This window comes from Strix aluco, chromosome 9 (genome assembly GCF_031877795.1).
Source record: "Strix aluco isolate bStrAlu1 chromosome 9, bStrAlu1.hap1, whole genome shotgun sequence".
In the NCBI taxonomy this organism is placed as follows: Eukaryota; Metazoa; Chordata; class Aves; order Strigiformes; family Strigidae; genus Strix; species Strix aluco.
Genome location: NC_133939.1, coordinates 20,986,800 through 21,001,057, shown reverse-complemented (window position 1 = coordinate 21,001,057; position 14,258 = coordinate 20,986,800). Strand labels below are relative to the sequence as shown.

Below are 14,258 nucleotides of genomic sequence, written 5' to 3'. Positions count from 1 at the left end.
CCCACACGAGCAGCAGGAACAGGGCTGCCCCATGATGGGGTGGTCCTCTCCAACCAGCCACTACTGACGACACCACCACCACTAGCCTCAGGTCCAGGGGCCAGCCAGATCTTCCTCCATCACCAGGGCCGGGGGCCAGCCAAATCTCAGGCCAAGGCTGTACCCACAGCTCAGGCAAGAAGCAGAAGCCCCAGTCTGAGCTTAAATAGCTCCCCCAGCCCCAGGTGTCCAGGATGGGGGGTCCCAGGTGAGGTCACTCAGGACCACCAATGCCAATTAGTGCAATCACTGCACTGGCAGTGGAAAATGCAGGAGGAAAGGGCCAGGGTGGGTCTGGGGCAGGGGTCTGCAGAGGGAACACAAATGGGGCTCTGGAGGGACACTGAGGCCACTCTTGTAGGTCTCTCCTTGCTGACCCCATGGCAGGTCCCCACAGGGGGTGGCCCTTCCCCTTGTCTGCAGAGAGCCCCCAGGGAAAGCCCAAACCATAGGCAAGGGGTGTCCTGGGGTACAGTCCCTATGTGGCCATGCTGACGGGCACCTGCAGAATCACACCCGTGTGCCCCCCACAGTCCTGCAAATACATGCAATGGGCACTTGTGTACAAACACATGCACACACATGTGCAGGGACCCACATGTGGGGGGCCAAGGGGACTGGGGCAGGATCGGTGTGGTTGCAAGGGGGGACCCCAACACTAGGGAGGCTGTGGGAGGGGGTGCCTGGATGGGTGCTGGGCAAGAGGCACAAGTGGCGGGCTGGGGAGACACGAGATGAGAGCTGGCCCGGGGGTTCTGGGGGGCTTGAGCCTGCTGGGCTACAGGAGGCTGGGAGCTGTGAGGGGGGATGCTCGGGGGGCGTCTGGGGTCTGGGGGATGGAAGCGGGGTGTTGGGGGGTCTGTTTGACATCACCTCGGTGTGCTGGGGGAGGAGGGCCCGGCGGCGCCTGGTGGTCCTCGGCTGTCTGACCCGGGGGTACCCGGCTGTGCCAAGGGCTCCCCACTCCATAGGGGCACCCCGTGTTTAGGGGCACCCCCGAATTGGGGCGACCGCCCCAGGTAAGGCTGTGCCGGCGGCAGACAATCCTGCGCTGAGGAACGGGGCCGGGGCTGAGCTCCCCCCATCCCAACCGGGCACCAGCCGCGGTGGCGGGGGGTGGGGGGGGGGTGTCCCTGTCCCTGTCCCGGCCGTGCCGTGCCGGGCCGCGGCGCTCCGGAGCCGCCCCCCGCCGGGGGGGTCCCCGCTCCCCCCGGATGCATGACTTCATCCTTCCGCCCGGGTTTCCTCCCCGCCGCCGCCGCCGCCGCCGCAGACCGGCTCCCGGCTCGGCGCGGCGCGGCTCGGCCCGCTCGGCCCCGCCATGTCGCAGGTGCTGCCCTACGGCGAGGACAAGGTGGGCCGCTACGGCGCCGAGCCCGAGGCGGGGGAGCTGCCCTTCAGCTGCCGCCTGCAGGACACCAACGCCTTCTTCGGGGGCAACCAGGGCAAGCGGCCCCCCAAGCTGGGACAGATCGGCCGCGCCAAGAGAGGTACCGCCCGACACCCCGCCTCTGCACACACCCCCCCCCGCGACCCCCCGCCTCAGCCCCACGGGCATCCATCCCCGGGACCCCCGCGTCTGCCCTGCAGCATCCCCGGTATCGCTGACACTGGCTCTTGCATCCCCAGCGCTGCCCCACGGGCATCCCCGGGACCCCCGGATCTGTCCTTGCATCCCCGCCTCTGCCCCCCGGCATCCCCGGCACTGGCTCTTGCATCCCCAGCGCCACCCCACAACATCCCCGGGACCCCCCGTTCTGCCCTTGCCTCCCCGGCATCCCCGGCACTGGCCAGTGCATCCCTGGCACCCCCAGCATCGCCCCACAGCATCCCCGGGACCCCCGATTCTGCCCTTGCATCCCCAGCTCTGCCCCACAACATTCCCGCGACCCCCGATTATGCCCTTGCACCCCCGGCTCTGCCCCACGGCACCCCCGGGACCCCCGATTCTGCTCTTGCATCCCCGGCTCTGCCCCACGGCATCCCCGGGACCCCCGGCACTGGCTCTCACATCCCCATCTCTGCCCCACATCATCCCTGGGACTCCCAGCTCTGCTTTGCATCCCCAGCACTGTCCCCTGGCACCCCTGGCACTGCCCCACAGCATCCCCAGCACTGCCCCCCCCCCCCCGCCCCAGTATCCCCAGCACTGTCCCCCCAGCATCCCCAGAATCTCCAGTTCTGCCCTACATCATCCCCGGCACTGCCCCCCAGCATCCCTGCGACCCCCAGCTCTGCGACTGGCACCCAGCACTGCCCCAAAACCGCAGGGCCCCCCCCGTCCCCAGCTCCAAACACCAGCGCTGTCCCCCCAGCGCTGCCCCACACCCCCCCGCAGCCTGGGGCTCCCCCCGGGACTACCCTGCAGCATCCCTGGGGCTGCCCCCGGGACTATCCCCAAGCACCCCTGAGGCTGCCCCCCGGTACCTCTGCGAGTGCCCCCGGGACCCCCCGGAACTGCTCCTCAACACCCCTGGGATTGCCCGCACATCCCCTCGGACTGCCCCCCCCTCATCCTCTATAAACAAGCCCCCCCAGCATCACCAGGAACAGCCCCCCCCGCCCCATAAACCGCTCTCCCTCCACATTTCTGCCTGCCGCAGACCCCCGTCAGCAGCCGCCGGCGATGCTGATCAACAAACATCCCCCCCCCGTCACCCCCCCCGTTTACTGTCCCCCCAGGACTCCATGAACCTGTGTGTCCCCTGCCCCCCGGCTTTACTGGCTGCTGCAGAGACCCCCATCAGCAGCTCCCCTGCTTCCATCAGGACCCAAATAAATGCCCCCCCCCCCGATCTGTCACCATCGATCCACCCCAATGCCTTGGGGACCCCCGAGAATGACCCTCACCTTCCCTACAGTCCCCACCCTACCTGCTTGGGGGACCTCCCTAGACAAACACCCCCCCTCCTTCAGCTGCAGGGGCAAAAGTGTGGGGAACAACGGAGCCCCCCCCGCTTCCCGGACAAACACACCCCAGCCCCGAGGGGGGATGAGCTGCTGCCTGCTCCACCCGCTCCCCTTTGCAGTGGTGGTGACTGGGTCTAGCAGATCCCCCCGGGGGTGATGGGGGGGCCCGTTCTCCCTCGGTGGTGATGTGGGGGGTCTGGCTGCTCTCCCAGTGATGCTGCTGACCGGGGGGGGGGGGGGTGGGGGGTGGGAAGCGAAGTGTGCGGTGGTCTGGCCAATCCACCCCCAGGGTGCTGATGGGGAGGGGGGGGTGGTGTTGCTGACCACCCCGGTAGTGATGTTTTGGGGCGGGGGGTGTGTTTGTGTCTGTCCTCCACCCCCGAGGGTGATGGTGATGTTGATGGGGGGGGGGGTCTGTGTAGCCCCCCGATGGTGATGCTGATGGGGTCTGGCCAGCCTCCCACTGGTGATGCTGATGTGGGGAGGGCTGCCCAGCGGGTGATGCTGGGCGGGGGAGGGGGCTGTGCAGCCCCCCATGGTGATGCCTATGGTGGGGGTCCGTGCAGCCCGCCATGCTGACGGGGGGGCTGTCCGGCTCCCCCGACGGTGGTGCCGATGGTGGGGGGGGGTGGGGGTGTCCTGCGCAGCGGGTGATGATGCTGACAGGGGTCTGGCTGCCACCCCCGCCGAGCTGGCGGTGCCCCCCCCCGCTGGGTCATTACCCATTCCAGTCCTGTTGCTCTCATCAGCGCCTGCCGCAGAGAGGAGGGGGGGGTCCTTCCTGGTCTATTCCTGCCCCCCCCTTTCCCAAACCACCCATCCGGAGGCAGCCGGCTGGCTGCAGGGGGGATGCTGGGGGGAGGGCGATCCCCCCCATTGCACCCACCCGAACCCCTTCGCCCTGCTCCCCAGCATCTTGGGAGCCCTCCTGGGGTGGCGAGTGGGGTGAGAGCCGGCGGGGGGCGGGTGGGACAGAGGCTGTGTTCGCGTCCCCTCGCCCACGCCGCGCCCCCCCCCCCCCCGCCTGTCCCCGCAGTGGTGATCGAGGATGACCGGATAGACGAGGTGCTCAAGGGCATGACGGAGAAGTCGCCGCCGGGGGTGTAAGCCGGGACCCGCCGCCAGGACCCGCAGGCCGTGCCCTGCTCCCAGCCCGCCCGGCCCTGCATGCTGGCTGGACCACCGACCGGGAGGGGGAGGCCATGCCCGTGCCCCCCCGCTACCCCCACCCCTACCCCAGCACCGGGAGGGGGGGGGGGGGGAAGGCTCTGCGGCCACCACCACCACCCCCCCCCCGAGCCACGCACTTTACCCCTCCGCCTCCCCCGGGGCTGGGACAACCCGCCGAGTCCCCCCACCCTGGGCAAGGACCCCCTCTCCCCGGGGAGGGGGGGTGTCCAGCCCCCTCGCTCTGCGGTGCGTCCCCCCCATCCTCCTTGGCGGGGGGTCCCCGAATCCCGGGGCGGATCGGGCCCCACGAGCGGGTGGGGGGGGGGGGGGGGGGGGGAGGGGAGCGCTGCTGTCCAGAGACATTTTTTGCTCCATCGTTTTTTGCATGAGCTTGGTGGCCCGAGCGCCCGGTCCTGGGGCCGAGGGTCAGCCCCACCACTCCGGCACGCTTCTTTTTAAACAGAAACTCCTCATATTTGTATTTTTATATCCGAATCTTTGTTAAAAACGATCTGCTGACGTTGAGATGTCGAAGTAACCGCATCGGGAAAACAAACAAACAAACAAAAAAAAAGGTTCATATTTTTTTCCATAAGAAAAAAAAAGACAAAAAAAGAAGAAAAAACCGAGGGGGGAAAAATAAAGGGGGGGGTGAGAATGATGGAGGGAGCACAAGGAAAGCCAAAGGCGCAGGGAGGGGAGCGGGGACCCCTGGCCCGACCCCCCCCCACCAGCAGTGGGACCGGCCGGAGGGTTTGGCAGCACCACCGGCCGCTGCAGTCGCCTCCCGGCAGCACCGGGGCTGAGCCCACCGGGGCTGAGCCCACCGGGGCTGGCTGCCGGTGCCAGGGGGTCCCGGCACTGCCCCTCGCTCGAGGGTGGTGGGGCCGGGGGGGAACGGGGAGGGCAGGGACCAGCCTGAGTCGTTGTTTTTAATTTTGTACTTTAATTTAATTTTATTTTTTAAGAAGCTTCTCGGGGGGGTCTGATGTGCATGAGAAACTCGTCATCTTTTTCAATAACCTACGAGTGGCATTTATGGAGATGACGACGCAAAAAAAACACAACAAAAAAAATGCCAAACAAAAAACAAAACCGAGAAAAAAAAACACAAAAAAAAAAAGGAAAAAAAAAAGATACTTGTGTCATGATGTTCTACAAATGATCCATTGTAAATTTAAATGCCATTTTTCACTGTACTGGTGAACAAAATGCAATGAATAAAATACATTCATGTACCGAGGCGAGGCCAGCAGCCGCCTGCTCCTTTCTGTCCCTCCCAGGCGCTGGCTGGTTTTCGGGGTGCCTGCAGGATGGGGTGGCGTGAGGTGGGGGGGACACCGACCCTGGAGTCCTCTACCAGCTCCCGGCGCGGGGGGAGCCACCAGCTGACCCACTTACGCCCTTCGCCAGAAATAGCAGCCCGGCAGCTTGCGCCTCTTCAGTATGTCACCGCCATCCCTCTGAGGAGGGGTCTCCGTGCCCCCCAGCGTTGCCCACCCTGGGGGGGGGGTGGTTTGGTGCCCAAACAGCTCCTGGGGACACCACTGGTGGCACCCATGCACCCGCCACGCTGGCACCCGCGCGCAGCCAGCCCCGCCAGCACACGGTGGCATGACTGTCACCAGCCCTGGCACATGCGTGTCACAAGCCCCGGCACACGCGTGTCACCGCGCTGCTGTCCCCAGGCACGGGCCGGGTGTGTGTGGCACACTGGGGTTGTCACCGCAGCCAGGAGAGGGGATGGGGGGGCGAGGCGGGGGGGCAGGGACAGATGTGGCACCCTGCCCACACACACGCACCCTGCGGTGTCTCCAGCCCCACGCTGGCACGTCCCAGCCCAGACCCCCCGCTGCCCGGCTCGGGATGGGGGGTGACAAGGACACGGTGCCCTTGCACACCCCCACAGATAAAAAGGCTGGTCCAGGGGTCCTGGCGCAGGACAGGGGTGGGGGGGTAGCAGGCACCCCCATCCTGCCCCCTGCACCCAGTGCCAGAAACCCCCCATTCTGCTCCAGCCCAGCTGCCCGCGCTGGGGGGGGTGGGGGGGAGCAGGGAGCCGCTCCCCACAAGATGGATGGGTAGAATTAAACCCGATTTGGTTTCATTACCGGCCGCAAAGCCCGGAGCCCTGGCTGCTCTCCAACCGGGTGAGGGAAGGGCTGGGAGGGGACACGGCATCACCTGCTTCCCGGAGCATCCCGCAGCCCCCCGGGAGGAGGCCAACCCCCCCCTTTTCTCCCATTACTCACATCACTGGAGCAGCTTTAGGGGGGGAACACACTGGTTCCCCGTCCCCCACCTGTGAGGGTGGAGCAGCTTAAGGCTTTATTAGGTGGGGGGAGGCTGGGGAAGCCCCCCCACCAGGTCACAACTGGATGGCAAGGAGATAGTCCTCATCGTCGTCTGGCGGGGCGGGGGGTGGTGGCGGGGCGGGGGGCAGGGGGGGCTGGTGCAGCCGTCGCCCCAGGGCCAGGTCGGTGGGGTCCAGGGGCTGCCCCTTGCGCATGACGTAGAGGAAGTAGTGGAAGGCGCCGGCGTCCCCGTCCCCGCAGGCGGCGTGGCGCAGGGACCAGCCGAAGGCCTCCTGGGCGTAGTGGGGCTTGCGGAAGTGGGGCTGGGCGAAGGTGATGGAGATGAAGCAGCCCCCCGGGCGCAGCACCCGGCTGACCTGCGGGATAGGGTGGGGGGCACACAGTGAGGTTCACCCCCACTGGCAGGGACCGCCTCAGCCCCAGGGATCCCCCATCACCACCTGCCAAAGACCCCCCCCTCTCAGCCTCTCCCATCGCACCCCCAATTCTCCTGTCCTAATCTTACCCCCAGAGACACGTTCCCCGGTTCTGACATGTCCCCAGTCCACCCACAGCCAAGTGGCAATGAGGAACGGGGTGTCCGCATGCACCGCCTCTCCCTGCACCCCAAAACCCTTCACCCTCATCCACAGCAGACAGCACAGAGACCCAACCCTGGTGCGGGGAAAAGCTTCACCCTCCTGGGCACAGGGGCCCCCCCAGAGTGGCATGGGACCCCCATCCCATCCACCCCTCCCCGGGGCACCCAGTGCCACCTCGCCCCCACCAACACCCAGCGTCCGAGGTGGGGGGGTGTTTGGATGGGAAAGAACTCGACCCTTTTAATCACCATTTTCTCCCCGCTGGAACTAAGCCCCCGCTAACAGGATGGAAAAGAACATCAATTTTCTTGCTTGGCTTTATCCAATGTCAAAAGGCTTTTACGGCCAGCGCTTGCGTGCTCGGCATGCAAAGGCAGTGCCTGGGATGGGCAGGTGGCCAGCCCCCCAGCCAGCCCCCCCACCGGCACCCTGCCCCAGGTGGGGACACCCCCAGACCCCCCCAGCACTCCCCCAGCAAGGGCAGAGAGCCACTGCGGCAGGGGACAGGGCTGGGGGCCAAGGCGGGGGTTTCCCGAGCTCTGGTTTAATCCTGCTGGGAAGCTCCATGGCTCAGCGCTGGCTGGGGCCAGGGATGGAGAGGGGTCAGGCAGCCTCCGTGTCCCCCCCCTGCTGTGGCCGTGGCTTTTGAACCAAACCTTAGTGGTTTTGGCCAGGAAAAGGGGAAGGCAGTTCCCTGTATCCCGCCTCCCCCACCGCCCGGGCACCCAGCTCAGCATCCCTCCTGCAAAGCACTGGATGCATTTGTCCTGGAAAGACCCCTCCGCTTCCCAACTGATGGGCATGGGGGTGGTCCCCGGGGCGGGGGGCAGGCAGGGATCTCCGGCTGGAGCTGAGGGAGGCATCCTGCATCTCCATCTCCGCATCCCATCCCTCATTAATAGAGCACTAATGGCCGTTGCTTAGAAACGGGTGCAGGAAACCTTCCCATCCACCAGCCCGCACGCGGGGGGAGGCGAAGGGGGCTGCCCCCCCCCCCCCCCCCCTCCACTGCCCCCGGACCGCTGGGACAGGGGTGCCCCTGGGGTATCCCCACAGTCAGGGTGGATTTTCAGGAACTTACATCCCCCCAACGGGGAGAGCAAGGCAGAGGTTGTGAAAACCCTGTGCCTCCCCGCCATAAGAAGGGGGGTGGGGGTGAAAAGGGGGGTGCCAGCCACAGCTAGACCCATGCGAGGGGACCAGCAAAGCAGCAAACGGGTGGGAACGCCTAGCCAATGCCCCCGGGGACGAGGACAGAGGGAGCTGGCCGCAGGCAGAGGCCGGTGCCCAGCGATGCTGGGGGAGGGCAGGGATTGAGCGGGGGATTAAAAAGGGGTAAAAAAAAAAAAAAACAAAAAAAAGAAAAAAAAAGTAAATCCTCACTGTCTGGCCAAATGACAAGCACAGGCAGCAGTGTTGGCAGGGCAGGGCCCGGACGGTGGGGACAGTCCCGCTGCCCACAGCCCCTGGGGTCCTGCTCCCTCCTGCACTCAGTGGGGCAAAGCTTAGGGCGGGCAAGAGAGAACTGGGGGGGAATAGCCACAAGCACCCCCCCAGCACCCCATGTCCGCACCCAAGGGTGCCAGGCAGATGCAGCAATTAATTATCCTTGCAGTTATTCCCAAAGGGTGGGGGAGGCTGTGAGGACCTGCACCCCCCATCCCTGCACCCGGGCAGGTTCAATCCAGTCCCTGCCTCCGCCACCGCCAATTAATCGAGGCCTGGAGGCATCGCCCGTCCCCGTGGCAACGCCAGGGCCCTGTCGATGCTGACGGAGGTTGCCATGGCAACCCCTGACCAGACGATGGGGACCCCGGCTAATGAAATGGAAGTGGGGGCGGGGGGCCTGTCACAGCCCTGCGGTCATCACCTTGCCCTGGGCAGGCAGGGCCACCTCAGTGTGTCCCCCCAGCTCCCCTCTGGGCACCCCTATAGTCACCCACACCAGGATGGGGCTATTTTTACTGCCACTCCTTCGTATTTAGGGTGCAAATAAAGAAGGGAGTCACCCAGACCCCCCAGCAAGATTCAGGGACACACCCTGTTTCATCCACCTCCCTGGGGAGAAGGTGATGGGGTGGGAGGGGGGGTCGGGAGCCCCCCAGGTGCCCTCTGCAGCGTAGTAGAGAGAAAGTAACACCGGCTGGGGGGGGGCAGTGGCACCGCCTGGGGCATCCCAAGGGAAGCAGGGTGACAAGGGGACATTCTGCACCTTCACCCACCCCAAATAGGGATGGGGTCCACCTCCCCCCACACTCCAGCTCCCCCTGCCACCCCGTACCTCTGCCAGCACCCGGTGCATTGCAGCGGCCGCCTGGGGCGACACGTCCCAGGGGTCGGTCTCCTCCACCATCAGCACGTCGAGGGTTCCCTTCTCCAGCACGACGTCGAAGGCAGCGTCGGGGAAGGCGAGGGCGCGGATGTCCATGACGGCCCAGCGCAGGCCGGGGCAGCGGGCGTAGCGGGCGCGCATGGCCGCGATGCAGGCGGGGGAGAAGTCGATGCTGGTGACGTCGGTGTAGCCCAGCTCGTGCAGGTCGTGGCTCAGGGCGCTGTTGCCGCAGCCTGTGCGGGGTACGGCTCAGTCGGGGCTCGGCGGGTGGGGGGGCTGCCTGCACCCCAGCCCTCTTCCCTCAGACCCAGGGAAGGGAGCGGATGGGCTGGGGCAGCTAAGGTCATCGCCAGGCTGCTAATTAGTGAGCGCTAGGCTTGTTTTTAATTACCCCCTTCCTGCGAGGGGCTCCTGGCCCTGCAGGATCCTGGGGGTGAGGGCAGCCCCCCCGTACACCGGGTCCCCCCATCCCGGGGTGGGACGCCCGGGTGGCTGCGGGGATGCTGGAGGCAGGGAGGGAGCGAGGCGGGGGGGAGGTCCCCAGTTCTCACCCCCCCAGTGCCGTGGGGCAGGTGCTGGCCGTGCGCCCCAAAACCCTGCGGTGGGGCAGGGGCCAGCGGCAAGTTAAGGCGGCGTTTAACCGGGATGGAGGGACAGACGGACAGAGGTGACCAGCACGGTGCCAGGCTGGCCCCAGCAGGACACGGGGAGAGGCCCCGTCCCTTCCCTTGGCCGCTCCGCCGGGGCTCAGCCGCCCCCCGGGGGATCCCGGGGGGGGCGGATTTGGGGGCTGTTAAGCGCAGCTGGCGGCGGCTGATCCGCTAACAGGATCGGTGATTACACCCGCCTAATCCCGCCTGCCCGGGGAGGGCGGCACGGGGGAACCTGCCGGTCCGGCGGCGGAGCAGCCCGCGGGCGGGACAGCGGGGCCGTTACACGGGCCCCCGCCCGCACCCCCGGGAGCGGGGCCGTCCCGCCGGGCCGGGCGTTACCCGCGGTACCGGGCCCGGTGCCGCCCCGCCCCCTCGCGGCCGGTACCACCGGCGGGACCCCAAGCCCCGTCCACCGTCCACGTACCGAGAACGAGGATACGGTCACCGGGGCGCAGCTCGGCCTCCAGCTGCGGGAGGAACCGGGACAACCCCCCCAGCCACTCCCGGGGCTCGGCGCCCTCCTGCCGGTACAGCGCGTCCCAGAAGCGGCGCTGCCGGTAGCGGCGGGTGGCGGCGGGCGCGCGCCGCCGCCGCTCCATGGCGGGGCGGGGGGGGGGGAGCGCGAGCACCGGGCGCCACGTGCCGCCCCGCGCCCCCCACGTGCGGCTTCCGGCCTCGCCGGTTGCACCGCCCTAAGCGTTCCGGTTGGAAACGCGGAACGGGGCGGAACGAGCGGAGCGGAGCGGAGCGGAGGCCATGGCGGCGGGGCGGGGGGGGGCGGCGGCGCTCCGGCGGGCCTGGCGGGAGCGGCGGGCGGCGCTGCTGGAGCCCCGCTACACCCCGCTGGTGGCCGCCTGCCTCTGCCTGGCCGAGGGCGGCGTCAACCTCTGGGTCATCCGCAGGGTCCCCTGTGAGTGCCGGGGCCCGGCCTGGCCCGGCGCGGAGCGGGGAGGGGCGGGGGGACCGGCCCGGCGGTGGCGGAGCTGGCCCGGGGCAGTGCAGGGGGTGGGGGGTGTCCTTCGGGCAGTGACAGCTCGTCCCCAGGCTGGGCAGCGCTGGGGGGCTCCCCCTGGAGCAGTGGGGGGGGGGCTGGGGGCTACGCCCAGCCTGTGTGGGTGACAGCATCCCCCGGCCAGGGCAGTGGGACACACACACACACACACGGGGTGGGCTGGGGGACCCTGGATGGGGCCGCAGCCTCGGCTGACGGCGATGCTGGGGGGCACGGGGCAGGGCCGTGGGGTCTGGAGGGGGGCAGCCCTCCCCGCAGTGCCTCCTGGCCCCACCTCGCCCTGCCTGACCCCCGCCTTCCCCCCCACAGACACCGAGATCGACTGGAAGGCCTACATGGAGGAGGTGGAGGGGTTTGCCAACGGGACCCTCGACTACACCCAGCTGAAGGGTGACACCGGGCCACTGGTGTGAGTGATGGGGACGGCCGAGCTCCCCGCGACGGGGGGTCCCGGGGGGTCCTGGAGGGGCAGCCCTGGCCCCTCACTCCCGTCTCTCCACAGCTACCCCGCCGGCTTCGTCTACATCTTCCTGGGCCTGTACTACGCCACGGGCCGTGGCACCGACATCCGCCTGGCGCAGTACCTCTTCGCCGGCCTCTACCTCCTCAACCTCCTCCTCGTCTTCCGCATCTACTGCCGAACCAACAAGGTAGCCTGGGGCCAGGGGGTCTCCCCAGCTGCCTCGGGGCCTCTCCTGCTCTGCTCGGTCCTCCCCGAGAGAAACGGGCTGGGCAGGAGGTCAGGGTTGGGGGGCTGAGGTTTGGAGGGGCTTGGCGGCAGCTCGGGGTCCAGGACAGGCTGCTGACTGCCTTCGTGTCTCTCTGTCCCCTGCAAGGTCCCCCCGTATGTTTTCTTCTTCATGTGCTGTGCGTCCTACCGCATCCACTCCATCTTTGTCCTACGGCTCTTTAACGACCCCGTCGCCATGGCCATCCTCTTCCTCGCCATCAACCTCTTCCTGGAGGAGCACTGGTCCTGGGGCTGCTTCCTCTTCAGGTGAGGGTCTGGAGGCAGGGTGGGGGCTGCTCTCCATGGCGTGCTGCATGCGTGAGCGAATTCAGCCCCAGGGAGGAGGCTGCGCGCAGGCTGGGGGCTGTCTGGGCACCCATGTGGGGGGCCGCAGCAGTAATGCAGCTTCCCACTCAGCCTGGCTGTGTCCGTGAAGATGAACATCCTGCTTTTTGCGCCTGGACTTCTCTTCCTTCTCCTCCAACGGTTCGGTCTCCTGGGCTGTATCCCCAAGCTCTGCATCTGTGCCCTGCTCCAGGTAGGTCCTTGCTCACATTAGCTACGGGGGCAGGCTGGCAACCCCATCGGCAGGGCTGCCCTTGCCTGCATCGCAGCATCCTGCCTGGCTGTCCTGGGGACTGGAGGCCTCTGGGTGGATGTACAGTGGCACCGGCACCTGAGTTGGCCTCACACAGCAAGCTGGAGGTTGATAAATAATGTAATTCACGGGCTTCCATCTTTGGCTGACTGTCCCTGTCACCCCACGTGGTGCCAGGGTTCTCGGGAGGGTGGCAAGGGTGATGGAGACCTGGCTTATGGCTGCTGTGAGGGTGCTGGTGTGTCTCTGGCAGGTGGTTCTGGGGCTGCCCTTCCTGCTGGTGAACCCCGTGGGGTACCTGACGCGCTCCTTCGACCTGGGCCGCCAGTTCCAGTTCAAATGGACAGTGAACTGGCGCTTCCTCCCAGAAGAGGTTTTCCAGAATCGGGCTTTCCACGCCACACTGCTCCTGGCTCACCTGGCTGGCCTGGGGCTCTTTGCACTGCACCGGTGGCACAGGTGAGATCCAGGTTCCCTCACGGGTGCTGGTCTTCATCAACCCCCATGGTGCAGGATACGGGTCTGAAACTCCCCTGCCCCCACTGTGATGCAGTTCTGGGGATGCAGGCAGAAGGTGGGGGAGAGTTACTGTTCTGTTTCGGGGAGCACGCTGCCCAGGCATTGTGGCTCACAGGGGAAGGGCAGGGTGGGAGAGACTTTCAGCAGCTGAGATTGATGTTTGTGCCTCCCCCTCAGGTCCAAAGAGAGCATCCTGGCTCTGCTGAAGGATCCTGCCGAAAGGAAGCACGCATCCCCTCCCTTGACCGTCAACAATATCCTTTGGCAGGGTGGGCAGCAAGGAGTGGGGGAGAAGGCAGGGCAGGGCAGGGCAGAGTGGACCTCAGGCTCAGCATTCGCAGGCTCCCGGTCCTGCAGTGCTGGGAGGATGACTCGGTGCTGGGGTAAGGAGCTGTGCTGTACGGCTGGAGAGCTGGTGTGGGATCTCACCTCCAGCCTCCTGCGTTTGTCCCCTTAACGCCAGCGCACAGATCGTCTTCGTCCTCTTCTCCTCCAACTTCCTGGGTGTCTGCTGCAGCCGCTCCCTGCACTACCAGTTCTATGTCTGGTATTTCCACACGCTGCCCTACTTACTCTGGTGCACCCCTACCACCAAGCTCGCCCATATGCCCAAGTACGTGCTGCCAGGGAGGGGGACTACCCGTCTGCTGGGGGGTCTAGGAGCGAGGGGGGCTGGTGTGTGTCCCTCCCATGCTGACCCCCAGCTTTCCCCCCCGCAGGGTGCTGCTGCTGGGCGTGATCGAGCTCTGCTGGAACACCTACCCCTCCACGGTCTGCAGCTCCCTCTCCCTCCACATCTGCCACGGACTCGTCCTGCTCCAGCTCTGGTACGGCACAGCCCCCCCGCCAGCACCACACCCCCCCCAGCCGAGCAGGAGGCCCACAGCCATCTCCAAGAAGGCCCAGTGAGAGCGTGGCCAGCTGGAGGATGGGAACTGGCCTCTGGGACTGCCCCTTCTGCCCACTCTTTCCCCACCTGGCCATCCCAGGAGGGCTGCAAGCCCTGGAACTGTGCAAAGAGGGCAGCGTGGGGACCCCCGACAGGCAGGACTTCCCCAATAAAAGAGGGCTTTGTGTGCCCTTCCCCGGCCGCAGCGTCCTCGTGCTGTGACAGTGTCGGGATAGCCCTACCCGGGCCTGCCCCACCTGTGGGGAGGCAGAGCAGGCGCCGGGGCCGTGGGAGCTCCCTTCCCAGCCCCAGGAGAGCACTGCCCGGGGCAGGGGAGCAGCCTCTGGGGTGAGGTTAAGACAGAGGATCTGCAAAAGCGCTTTGCCTCAAGGTTTGAATGGCCTTGATGCAGCCCAGGGATCCCTCCAGCACAGCTTTTCCTAGTCCCCTGTCTGCTCCCCACCACGGGAGGTGGCTGAGAAGGAGGTGACCCCCCCCCCCCCGGGCTGT

The 14,258-nt window shown here is 66.8% G+C and overlaps 3 protein-coding genes across 3 annotated transcripts; 2 read left to right on the top strand and 1 right to left on the bottom strand.

Moving 5' to 3' along the window:
• The first annotated feature begins 1,285 nt into the window (after positions 1-1,285).
• On the top strand, positions 1,286-5,362 carry CAMK2N2 (calcium/calmodulin dependent protein kinase II inhibitor 2). Its single transcript, XM_074834138.1, has 2 exons — positions 1,286-1,529; positions 3,986-5,362. The coding sequence occupies exons 1-2, from the start codon at positions 1,361-1,363 to the stop codon at positions 4,054-4,056; spliced, it is 240 nt and encodes a 79-aa protein (XP_074690239.1). The 5' UTR covers positions 1,286-1,360; the 3' UTR covers positions 4,057-5,362.
• Positions 5,363-6,385: 1,023 nt separating this feature from the next.
• Positions 6,386-10,643, bottom strand: EEF1AKMT4 (EEF1A lysine methyltransferase 4). The gene is made up of 3 exons (XM_074834137.1): positions 10,425-10,643; positions 9,297-9,580; positions 6,386-6,790 (listed from the first exon to the last, which is right to left on the bottom strand). Exons 1-3 carry the CDS (start codon positions 10,597-10,599, stop codon positions 6,488-6,490), a joined length of 762 nt encoding a protein of 253 aa, XP_074690238.1. The 5' UTR covers positions 10,600-10,643; the 3' UTR covers positions 6,386-6,487.
• Positions 10,644-10,735: 92 nt separating this feature from the next.
• Positions 10,736-13,949, top strand: ALG3 (ALG3 alpha-1,3- mannosyltransferase). The gene is made up of 9 exons (XM_074834135.1): positions 10,736-10,910; positions 11,322-11,421; positions 11,515-11,662; positions 11,849-12,009; positions 12,160-12,280; positions 12,594-12,799; positions 13,037-13,114; positions 13,329-13,472; positions 13,579-13,949. Exons 1-9 carry the CDS (start codon positions 10,757-10,759, stop codon positions 13,766-13,768), a joined length of 1,302 nt encoding a protein of 433 aa, XP_074690236.1. The 5' UTR covers positions 10,736-10,756; the 3' UTR covers positions 13,769-13,949.
• The last annotated feature ends 309 nt before the right edge of the window (positions 13,950-14,258 follow it).

Bases quoted from the DNA above. Each gene is read 5' to 3' on its own strand.
- EEF1AKMT4 (XM_074834137.1), bottom strand. From the start codon at position 10,599: ATGGAGCGGCGGCGGCGCGCGCCCGCCGCCACCCGCCGCTACCGGCAG. The intron at 9,581-10,424 runs GTACGTGGACGG...TACCCCGCACAG, and splicing joins TGACCGTATCCTCGTTCTCG to GCTGCGGCAACAGCGCCCTG. The intron at 6,791-9,296 runs GTACGGGGTGGC...CCTATCCCGCAG, and splicing joins TGCACCGGGTGCTGGCAGAG to GTCAGCCGGGTGCTGCGCCC.
- CAMK2N2 (XM_074834138.1), top strand. From the start codon at position 1,361: ATGTCGCAGGTGCTGCCCTACGGCGAGGACAAGGTGGGCCGCTACGGC. The intron at 1,530-3,985 runs GTACCGCCCGAC...CTGTCCCCGCAG, and splicing joins GATCGGCCGCGCCAAGAGAG to TGGTGATCGAGGATGACCGG.
- ALG3 (XM_074834135.1), top strand. From the start codon at position 10,757: ATGGCGGCGGGGCGGGGGGGGGCGGCGGCGCTCCGGCGGGCCTGGCGG. The intron at 10,911-11,321 runs GTGAGTGCCGGG...TCCCCCCCACAG, and splicing joins GGTCATCCGCAGGGTCCCCT to ACACCGAGATCGACTGGAAG. The intron at 13,115-13,328 runs TATCCTTTGGCA...CGCCAGCGCACA, and splicing joins CCTCCCTTGACCGTCAACAA to GATCGTCTTCGTCCTCTTCT.